Raw genomic sequence first — 12,193 nt, forward strand, 5'->3', positions numbered from 1 at the left:
CACCCTGTGGCCAAACATGCCTTGGTGCACGGCCAGCACATCTTGGCACAGTGTTACACCGTCCGGGTTATCTGGATACTTCCCTCTAACACCAACCTATCCGAACTCCGGAGATGGGAACTTGCTCTTCAATATATCCTCACTTCCCGTTATCCACCAGGCCTCAATCTCCGCTAATTTCAAGTTGCCGCCACTCATACCTCACCAATCATTCAACAACATCTTTGCCTCTGCACTTCTGCCTCGACTGACATCTCTGCCCAAACTCTTTGTCTTTAAATATGTCTGCTTGTGTCTGTATATGTGTGGATGGATATGTGTGTGTGTGCGAGTGTATACCCGTCCTTTTTTCCCCCTAAGGTAAGTCTTTCCGCTCCCGGGATTGGGATGACTCCTTACCCTCTCCCTTAAAACCCACATCCTTTCGTCTTTCCCTCTCCTTCCCTCTTTCCTGATGAGGCAACAGTTTTTTGCGAAAGCTTGAATTTTGTGTGTATGTTTGTGTTTGTTTGTGTGTCTGTCGACCTGCCAGCACTTTCATTTGGTAAGTCACATCATCTTTGTTTTTAGATATATTTTTCCTACGTGGAATGTTTCCCTCTATTATAACTAATGTATAATCACTTATATTTAACTTCTATAACTCTCCAGATACATGGTGTTCAAACAGGTATGTGACATCTATTTTGTTAGAACTTTGTAAAACTTCCAAAAAATCAGATTCCTGAGGACTAGCATTTTGTTCCAAATATTGTTGAGTCACAGCCTTATAAGCCAAATTCATGATATGTAAATACAAATGTACTGAAGACTGCTTGCTTGTTATTTATGAACCCTTATTACTGCACAACTTCCTTACAGACACCTTCTCAAACATTTGCCAATCACTTCAAACCACGTATTATATTCTTACAAAAAATGTGGAAAAATTAAATACATACTTATAAAGTAATAAGAATGGAGAAAAAATTAGGAAAAAACAACAAGAAATGAAGAAAATGTTTAATACAAACCTGAATAATGTCTTCAACAGACTCCTCAATTGTAGATTTAAGTGGTGTTGCAAGAATATTAAATAGTGGGAACATAATTTTATTGGCAAGTTCTCTATGACGTTCGTAACGTGAATAGATTCCTGACACCAAGAATACAGGTGTTGCATCTTTAACATCCTTCCACTCTGGACAGAGAGTTGACATTTCATAAATGTAGTGTTGATTCCTCAAATTCCATCCAATTTCAGCAACTTCTCTCTTGGAAGCTGGTAACATGTACTCCAGCCTTTCAGCTATTACTTTGTCTGGAACAAGAAATTAAAATGCACAATGAGTTACTGCATTTATTTCTGCCATGATAAACTGACAGAATAATGTGCACCAGTAAAAATAATATGTTTATTAAAAAATGAGCTTGTCAGATACACATAAGTTATTTACTTCTGTCTATCCAGTAAATGTAACTGTACTATATTCAAAAAACTGTGATACTGCAAGTCAACAAAATTTATGACCAGTATACACCTTCAGGAGACAAAATTCCATTATTGCTAATGGACACATTCCTGAGGGAAAGTACTAGCTTGCCACGCTATCACCTTGTAATTCTATTATTAACCTGCACAGTCCCCCTACAGATAATATGGTACAGGTAATGTTGCTACTCACCATATAGCGTAGATGCTGAGTCACAGATAGGCACAACAAAAAGACTGTCACAAATAACAGCTTTTGGCCAGTAAGGTCTTCATAAGAATTAGACAGCAAACACACACACTCGTGCAGATTCACGACTGCGGTCTCAGGCAACTGAGGCCACACTGCAAGCAGCAGCACTGGTGCATGATGGGAGTGGCATCTGGGTGGTAGTAAGGAGGAGGCTGAGGTGGGGAAGGGGAGGGACAGTAGGGTAGGCATGTCAGACAGTGACATGCTGTTGGGGAGCACAGAGGGACAAAGTGGAAAGAGGGTAGGGCAGCTATGTGCAGTTGGAAGGTTAGACGGAGGGAGCGGAGAGATGGGGAGGCGGGATAATGAAAAATGAGAGAAGTAAAAAGACTGGGCGTGATGGAGGAATGAGGGCTTCATAGGGCTGGAATGGGAACAGAGAATGGGCTGGGTGGGAGAGGACAATGACTAACAAAGGTTGAGGCCAAGAGGGTTACAGGAACGCAGGATATATTCAGGGAAAGTTCCCGCCACACAATTCAGAAAAGCTGGAATTGGTGGGAAGGATCCATAATAGTGTACACTGTGAAACACTCATTGAAATGAAGGATTTCATGGTTGGCAATGTGCTCAGCAACAGGGTGGTCCTGTTTCTTGGTCGCAGTTTGTCAGAGGCCATTCATGCAGATAGATAGCTTGTTGGTGTCATGTCCACATAGAATGCAGCACAGTGGTTGTGGTTTAGCTTATAGATCAAATGACTGGTTTCACAGGTAGCCCTGCCTTAGATGGGATAGATGATGTTTGTAACCAGACTGGAGTACGTGGTGGTGGGAGGATGGGTACTACAGGACTTGCATCTAGGTCTATTACATGGGTATGAGCCATGAGGTAAAGGGTTGGGAGCAGGTGTTGTGTAGGAATGGATGAGTAGAGTGTGTAGGTTCAGTGGACGGCAGAATACCATTGTGGGAGGGGTGGGAAGGATAATGTGCAGGACATTTCTCATTTCAGGGCACGACGGGTGGTAGTAAAACCCTGGTGAACAATGTAATTCAGTTGCTCCAGTCCTGGATGGTACTGAGTTACAAGGGGAATGCTCCTCTGTGGCCAGAGGGTGGGACTTGTGAGATGGTGGGAGACTGGAGAGATAAGGCACAGGAGATTTGTTTTTGTACCGGGCTGGGAGAATAATTAGCCTCACAAAGTGCTACTGTAAGGGTTTCTACTACCTCTCATTGCAGAGTGGCCTCCTGAGACTGCAGTCATGTATGTGTGAGTTGCGTCTGCATGTGTGTACATGTCTGCATATTTGCCATCTAATTCTGTTGAAGGCCTTACTGGCTGATTGGTATTATTTGTAACAGTCTTTTTGTTGTGCCTATCTGCAACTCGGTATCTCTGCTATATGGTGAGTAGCAGCTTTCCTTTTCACAATATTGTTACATTCCATCCTGGATTTTCCATTGTTTGATTACAGGTAATTATTTTTCATGTATAGTTTCTGATGTTGCTGAGCAACAGTCATACAATATTTTTTAAAGGAACACACCACCATTTGACTGGTTCATTGTTTATTTAAGTACAATCCCAGTTTTAGACTCTTATGCCATATTTAAGTATTTCATTTCATGTCTTTAACATATATTGCAGGACATTTAACATGTTGTCATGCTCAAAGTTGGGCACAAATTAAGAAGACAATATTTTTGTTAATTTGTGGCCTACTTTGAGCTTGACAATATGTTAAATGTCCTGCAATATATGTTAAGGCCATAAAATCAAATACTTGAAAATGGGATAAAAGGCCAAAACCAGAGTTGTACTTAAATAAATAATACAACAATCAAATGAGAGTTTGTTCCTTTAAAAATATATCTTTAATAAATATACAAAAGTAAAGTAAAAAAAGATGGCAAACACCTACAATGATTTAATGGTCAACTGGACAACAATTTGTTTTAGAGGGGGTTGTGGAGGGGAAGAAGAGAATGAGAGAGTGCTATGTTATTGTTAAGGAAGGGACTATAGAGAAACTGACAGAGAAAATTCAGTGTTAAGTTATGCATCCATAAGAAGAGTTATGGTTGGAGCCTACAATAAATTCTAGTCAGAACCCAGAAAAAGATATATTGGATAAACCTAATAAGACAAAGGACAGAGACAAACTTTCCATATAATATCTTTTGGATTTGTTGGTACTGAAACTGAAAACAACAGGTGGAATGAAAAAATATTACTATGAAAGGCAAGGTTACATATTCGTGTCACTGTCCAGCAAAGTTTTAATCTGCCAGGAAGTTCAAAACAGTGAACATTCTGCTGTAGAATGAAAGATTCATTCTGTAAATATCTAAGATTTATGTATGAGGCAAGATGACTTTGAATTATTTTGTAAAATGATAATTGCTTACATAACTATTGCCTCCTTCTGCTTCTCTTCCTTGTCCTTTGTCAATGGATACAGAAAAATAAAATTTCATGTACTATTTATTGCTCATGTGCACAAGTGTACAACACTCTGAAAGACTACATGGCAACAATAATGTGGAGGAATAGTATCTGTGGATAATTTGTTTCATAGACAATAAATTCTAGACCAATTGCTGTTTGAGAAAGTAAATTTTCAGCCAGTGAACTTCCTTCTTCTAGAAATATTTATTGGAACTATTAAATAGGTAAATGTTCTACTTATTTCTGACTAAAAATGGAAAACTGGAGACAGAATAGGAACAAAGCTGAAATACTGGCTGTGATCAAACAGTTCTTACACACACAGCATACTGGTACAGCCCAATTTGGTGTAGAGTCCTGATATTATTTCAGATAATTGCTATACTGCTATGGGAACAATATATTTTTCAGCTCATCCTAAGCAATAGAGGTTTGACGGTAATCATGTTAAGTCCACAGATACTGCAAAAAGTACAACAGCAAATCTGGAAAATGATAATCCTACCACTGTATATTAACAGGTCTGCCAATTTTGATGGCATTTATCTGATTATAAAGTATATCTCCTCACCCGCTGTGAGGCAGGGATAAAGGATGCAGATTATCAACCTCCCTTCAAACCAAACTCATAAAAATAATTATCAAACAATAGAAAATCCAGGATGGAATGTAACAATATTAGAGAAGGAAAGTTGCTACTCACCATCTAGCGGAGATGCTGAGTCGCGATAGGCACAACAAAAGATTCACACAATTAAAGCTTTTGGCCATTAAGGCCTTTGTCAGCAATAGACACACATGCACACACGCTCACACACACACACACGCAAACACAACTTGCACACACATCTGCAGTCTCGGAGAACTGAAACCACACTGCAAGCAGCAGCACCAGAGCATGATGGGAGTGGCAACAGGGTGGGGGTAAGGAGGAGGCTGGGGCGGGGAGGGGGAGGGATAGTATGGTGGGAGTGGTGGACAGTGAAGTATTGCAGTTTGGATGGAGGGCAGGAGAGAATGTGCGAAGGAGAGAGGGGGTAAGTGGTGGAAAGGGGAGAAATAAAAAGAAATTAAAAGACTGGGTGTGGTGGTGAAATGATAGCTGTGTAGTGCTGGAATGGGAACAGGGAGGGGGCTGGAAGACAGTGACTAACGAAGGTTGAGGCCAGGAGGGTTACGGGAATGAAGGATGTATTGCAGGGAAAGTTCCCACCGGCACAGTTAAGAAAAGCTGGTGTTGGTGGGAAGGATCCATATGGCACAGGCTGTGAAGCAGTCATTGAGATGAGGGATATCACGTTTGGTAGCGTGTTCAGCAACAGGGTGGTCCACTTGTTTCTTGGCCACAGCTTGTCCATGGCCATTCATGTGGACAGACAGCTTGTTGGTTGTCATGCCTACATAGAATGCAGCACAGTCATTGCAGCTTAGCTTGTAAATCACATAACTGGTTTCACAGGTAGCCCTGCCTTTGATGGGATAGGTGATGTTAGTGACCAGACTGGAGGGGGTGGTGGTAGAAGGATGTATGGGACAGGTCTTGCATCTAGGTCTATTACAGGGGTATGAGCCATGGGGTAAGGGATTGGGAGCAGGGGTTGTGTAAGGATGGATGAGTATATTCTGTAGGTTTGGTGGACGGCAGAATACCACTGTAGGAGGGTCAGAAAGATAGTGGGCAAGAATCTCTCATTTCAGGGCAGGACGAGAGGTAATCAAAACCCTGGCAGAGAATGTAATTCAGTTGCTCCAGGCCCTTATGGTACTGAGTTATAAGGGGAATGCTCCTCTGCGGCTGGACTGTGGGGCATTGGGAGGTTGTGGGGGACTGGAAGGATAAGGCTTGGGAGATTTGTTTTTGTACAAGGTTGGGAGGATAATTACAGTCAGTGAAGGCTTCAGTGAGACCCTCAGTATATTTTGAGATGGACTGCTCATCACAGCAGATGTGATGACCATGGGTGGCTAGGCTGTACGGAAGGGACTTCTTGGTATGGAATGGGTGGCAGCTCCCTCACATGCTGGTTGCACCTTACTTTTTAAAAAAACAAGGGGAGTGGCTAATGTGATGACATCATCTGGCTGATGCACCACAACAAGTGAATAGTGTTCTCTTTGGAGTGTGAAAGGATCATCTTTGCTGCTGTCAGCATAGTAACTCATATTTTTTCTGTTATGTTTGTTCTTTGGAGATATTTGAAGTAACCCTTCATATTCTTTCTCAACAGATACATATATGGTGAGTTCCCAAAGTGCTAAGGGTCACTTTATATGACCACAGCTAATTCCTTCTTCCCATTCTTTCCCAGATGAGTCTGGTACAGCTGATCAGGGCTTATATAAGATTACAAAAGAAGGCCTTTCTCAAAGATTTTTTCTCCACCTGATTGTAACAGTAAGTGGCTGTAAGTTCAGATTATCATGCAGTTTGAGAAGAAAACATTACAATTGTACTAACCATACATCCAGACCACTAAGAAATGAGGCTGCTAAAATATAGGTATGTCTAATCTTTTTAATATAAGTCTAAATTAATTTTACACAAAAATTTACTACAAACTTGCCTCTATTTTTCGATACGTCAGATGTAATGTTGGTAACGCTTAGAATGGGATCTTTATTTGACAGCAGTATGCTATCTAGTTGCTGCACAAATTGTTTAAAATCAAAAATGCTTTCATTTTGTTGGGACCAATTTATTGATAGGCCCTTGAGACCCATTTTTTGTCTTGCTGAGCAAGTGTTGTCTCCTCCATCATAGGATAGGCATATAAACAGTAACTCTGGATAACAGTGGGAGGCAACATCAATGTTATTAAGAATTTGTGCTGATATGTTCCCTGCATCAGTTAACCTTGAACTTTCTGCCTGATCCTGGAAAAGTATGAACAACTGATTATTGATTATGAAGAAATATTGTCATCATCAAATAATTATGCAAAACATGTTGCAATATCAAGAGAATATAATTAATTTGATCTTTTTTTAAAAAATTAAAAAAGGCCAATAATTCTGGTGCTCTAAGGTGCTAACAAATTGATAGAAATTGTGACATAATAGTGTATTACTAGTAACTGGACCAATTCTGAAGAACTAATTCATTTCATGTGAAGTGTATCTTCACAGCAAACACCTTGGTATCTTACAAGAAAATAAGGTCTCTAAAAGCAGCAATGCATGGTCAAAAAAAGCCAGTAAAATTAATTTAAACATCCACTTACCAGTGGTAACAAAAATATGGCTGACAAGGTCCCTTTGCTGCTCGCTAGTTTCAGGAGAGACATGGCACCATTTGGCGTAGTAGCCTTGGTGGATGACTCTAATACTATATCTGAATTGTAATACTTTTTAAATAAATTAAGTCTTCGGGTTACATAGTTGTTTCCTTTCTCTGTCTGATGAGCAATGACGATTTTCTTTGCTCCGTGTTTCACAAGCCATTGTGTCAGGCTGAGCCATTCTTCATTTTTGCCACCTACAATTGACGCAATACTTGCTGTAACAAACTTTCATTTCTTATGCGTATTGACAAATTTATTTAGTGGCCACTCACCTATTATTAAGTAAGAACTATCAGATTCACAGTTAAATCTAACCTCCAAATTGTTGTTTACTACTGCTAGAGATTTTTTTTGTGGAGAATCTGATTTCAGGAGCACCTTTTGATAACTGTTCTTTGCAAACAGGAATCTGGAAAGAGTTTCCATACAAGAAGTTAACAAAAGTAAAATAATACCTAAGTTTATTGTCACAATGGAAGATTCACTCATGAAAACTAAAAACAAATATGAGGCAGAATTGTTGCCAGATACTTTCAGGAGGTGAAATGTATAGTACTGCCAACACTTGTCTCTGAGTCAACCTGGGATCTAAATGAACTGCCCTTCCTCTTTAACATTTAGCAACAATCCCTCTCTCTACCTGAGGAAGGAACAAATTATTCCCAAAGCTAAGACAGTGTATTAAAGTTTATGTGCATTTCTTGGCAATACTATAGCATTTCACATCATGAAGACGAGTACTTACCAGAAATTCTGTCTCATAATTTTTTTATAAATAAGTTTACACATTATACTTCAGCATTATCATTATAAAGAAGGGCAAGAGGCCAAATTTTGGACAGATCACTGCTTACCAAATAGGGGAGGTACTAAATATTGAACGCAGAAAATTGATTACCTTTATAGAAAGATCTGGTTTGAAACCAACAAACATAAGCCACAGCCCAAACAAATCATGTAGTGACACATATACCAAGTGTTTTTTTACCTTACATTAAAGGGAATCCTTTGGAACAAAATGATGGGTGTTTCACCAATAAACATCCTGTTAATGGATTTTCGTTCTTTTTAGGATCTTAACTGTGATAAAATTAATCTCGCTTCCCTTGATTATGAATGGTATGTTTTGTTAAAATTGAACTGCCTAGTTTACTTCTCCCCAAAGCCTACAGCCTTCTTACATTTTGTACTACAGTTTAGCTAACACTCCAACACTGATTAAAACCTCTTCACACCTTCCATTGGCCTTCAAATTTATTTATTTATTTTTTACTTTAATTGGCAGGGTTGATAACATCTTTAAACATGCTTCCCTAGTTAATGGTTCATACAATTGAAGCACACCAGCTCAAATTGCTGAAATTGAATAAGAATGATTTTAAAATGTAGACATGTGTCTGTTCTACCACTCATCAGCATCATTTATGCATAAATCTCTGTATCTGCCTAAAATTAAATAAAATGACCATATGGTTTTATTGGTCAAGAGAACCCATCTAGGGTTACTGGCTCCCTGGTGCAAGTCTTTCTATTTGACGCCACTTTAGTGACTTGAATGTCAATTATGATGAGATGAAATGATGAGACCAACACAAACACCCAGTCCCAAAGTGAAGAAGATTTTCAATCCAGCAAGGAATCTAACTCAGGACCTCACAATCTACAGGCAGCAATGTTAACCATAGACCATGCACTGCATAAAATAAATGTTTTAAGGTTAACATATCTGTAAACTGCAGAAGCACAAGTAACTGTGAAATAGTTCTGTGTAACAGACAATTATGACCAGCAGGATCGTAAGAGCCATATGTGGTTTATTTACAGCAAAAAACTAAAGGTTTACTTGAAAAAATACCTTTTAGTACAAACAGTTCTTGCAGTCATATTTCCCAAAACAGAAAGTGATATTCTGTCATAAGATCTTTGCTTATTTGTCACCAAAGTGCAGATGTGAAGTCTCAGTGTGGTGACTGAAATGCACCGGAATAGAACAGTATGCACACTTGGCAAGGACAACATTTGGAGATGCTGAATCATATTCCATGTATCTTAACTGAAGTAGCCCAGTGTCAAAAGACAAAGTGATCACAATATTGAAACATTTGCCATAAATTGTTCCTTTCTGTCATCATTCCATCACTTTATTGAAACTTCGTATTTGCACTTTGATGATGAAAAAGGGAAGAATATATACACAGTAACTTATACTTTGAGAAATATGACTCTGGAAGTACTGCATCCATCCACAAACTGCAAACATTGCCCTTTTATGGCGGCCTGTATATACCAATGATACAGAAAGACATAATATGGTCCAACAACATTCGGGGGGGTATCAGTTGAAAAAGCAGATTAACATATGGTTCCTGAAGAGGGGCACTGGAATGTTAGATTTGTTATTAGGGTAGAAGATTCGAGAGTTTGAAAAGAGAAATTGATAGTTTTGAGATAGATATAGAGGGAATTAATGAATAAGGTTGTTGGTCAAGTGATTACAGGTTTATGAACACAGTATCAGAAGGGGTAGTGCAGAAGTAGAACTAAAGATGAACAAGAATTTAAGAGTGTGATTAGCTACTGTTAATAGCATACGGAACATGTTAGACACAAAAACAAAATCCACTACAGCAGTAAAAGAGTATAGGCCTATTAAAGTGGTGGATGAATAAGACATTAAAGGAAAATACTGATGTGACAAAGGTTTATGACAATCTGCTCAGTAGACTGTTGATCCACCTTTGAAATTCAATACAGTGGCAATTTTGCAGGGCATGTGTGATATGACCAACCACAATGGCTGCCAAAACTTGGTAATAAATTCCACGAGAATTCCACATGTGAGGAGAAAGATGGCGTCAAGAAGTCAGCTGGCATATGATAATTTATACAGCACATTAATCACAGATTAGCATGTACATTCCACTACTAAGAATTTAACAGTGGCAACAAATTTCAGTACACTTCCATCATCAATCCTGGTACCATAGTCACTATACGTATTATATGAGCACACAAACAATTTATACAGTTCTTGCAAACAGACAATTAATCATTGAACATTACTGCAGACAACTTGGATCTCTTCATGCTTAACATCTTTTCCAACAACAAAGCCATCTTCCAGCTAGATAACTGTTCTCATGATCTGGCCAGAAACATCCTACAATGGCTTAGGAGCATGATTGAGTAACGTTGCCTTTGGGTGTGTGCACAAACTGTTAAATGGCTTGTCTGCACAATGGTCTGGTTGTACACAACTGCCTTGAGCCCTATATTAATTCAATAAATAATATGCAAGCTTGTGAAGAGTCAATCAATAATTTAAAGCACATTTGACTACAAAAACATCAAGTAATCTGGTCATGGTAGATCTCCACAATGATGAATCCAAACACAAGTCCAAATCCCACTTCAGTTTTATTTCTGTTAGAAGAGATTCCCTCAACTGGTGACCACATAGAGGCAAATGTTCATTATTAACCCTTTAACTGCTCTGGATGTGTTAATTCACTTGCCTTTGTAACTGTCCCTGAGTGCTCTGAATGTGTTTATGCGCGCCACCAGTCCTTCCACCTGGTACTCTGAATGTGTCTACATATAGACATGTTCACAGTACCAGGTAGAAGGATTGTTGGCGTGCATAAACACATTCAGAGTACACAGGGACAGATACAAAAACGCACACGTTAACATGTCCAGAGCAGTTAAAGGATTAACAAATGATTTTTTGTAAAGCAGTGCTAGCAAACAATTCGTACACATACAGTGTTCCAGTTTTGCAAAAACATGTTATTGTTAATCAATTCCCCACAGTTATCAGGTTCACACAGTCTAATATGAAGGTCAGCAACATTTGTTCAAGCTAACTCAGTGAATAAAGCCATCTTCACAATAGCAAACTGTTGCACCAAGCTTGAATAAGTCCAAATTGCCAACCACATTATCACTTGCTAACCCTAGCAGTTTACAGGTTGCACAGTTCTTACTCCCACCATAGACACCAATAGAAGACCATGACTGCTTGAGTCATATCAGCATTTAAATCCTAGACCACCAACTGAAAGTAGTTGATTTTTAAACAAAGTTTACATTAAACACATGAGACTGATCTCTATGCTACTTATGCATATCATTATTATACCCAGGTAGCAGATTAATTCTACATCCAGATGAAACTGTACTTCATATACTACTTATCACACAATGAATCATAACTGCATGGAACTAGTCAAATTTGCAGTTTAATTCTTTATGCACAAAGGCTACTGCTGTAATCAATGACAACTGCACAACATTATTTTGCTACAATTCTTACTGATACATTTAAACAATAAAGATAAATTATATAGATGTTAAAGCAGAGGCTAAATCTTTGAATGTAATTATACCAGACCCTTTGTCTTGATACAACCTTTATATTATGATATGTGCATAAAGTGCACACAGTGTGACATCGGCAGTTTATTCCTTGGAACTTATGAAGTAACAGTTCCATTATTATTTGAGAGTTCAGTTATTTATCTGTTTACAGAGTTGAATGTTTTACCTTGAATTTCGTGCTGCAATTACAAAAATAAATAATTACAGCTTCATGGATCTTATTGCTTCATCTGAATGTGGAATAAGACTAAGCAATATTGCTATAGCCTCTTACCCTTTTCATACCCTTTTAAAACTGATTCTTTTACTGTACCATCCAGCATCAAATTATACTACTCTATCCCTTATTACATTGCTAGAATCATATTTGCACAAGAAATCTGTGTCCAATCTAACAGTCATTGGCAGGTTTCA

At 38.6% G+C, this 12,193-nt stretch overlaps 1 protein-coding gene across 1 annotated transcript in view; it reads right to left on the reverse strand.

Annotated features, from left to right (window-relative positions):
• Window positions 1-12,193, reverse strand: part of LOC124615980 (fatty acid synthase-like) — a 394,674-nt gene that overhangs the window by 49,339 nt on the left and 333,142 nt on the right. Inside the window, exons 29-32 of the mRNA XM_047144185.1 lie at window positions 7,672-7,808; window positions 7,340-7,593; window positions 6,683-6,992; window positions 1,014-1,300 (exon numbers count right to left, since the gene is read on the reverse strand). Of these exons, the coding sequence (XP_047000141.1) occupies window positions 1,014-1,300; window positions 6,683-6,992; window positions 7,340-7,593; window positions 7,672-7,808 (988 nt within the window). The remainder of the gene's footprint in view (window positions 1-1,013; window positions 1,301-6,682; window positions 6,993-7,339; window positions 7,594-7,671; window positions 7,809-12,193) is intronic.

The sequence above is a fragment of the Schistocerca americana genome, chromosome 5 (genome assembly GCF_021461395.2).
Source record: "Schistocerca americana isolate TAMUIC-IGC-003095 chromosome 5, iqSchAmer2.1, whole genome shotgun sequence".
Taxonomy (NCBI): domain Eukaryota; kingdom Metazoa; phylum Arthropoda; class Insecta; order Orthoptera; family Acrididae; genus Schistocerca; species Schistocerca americana.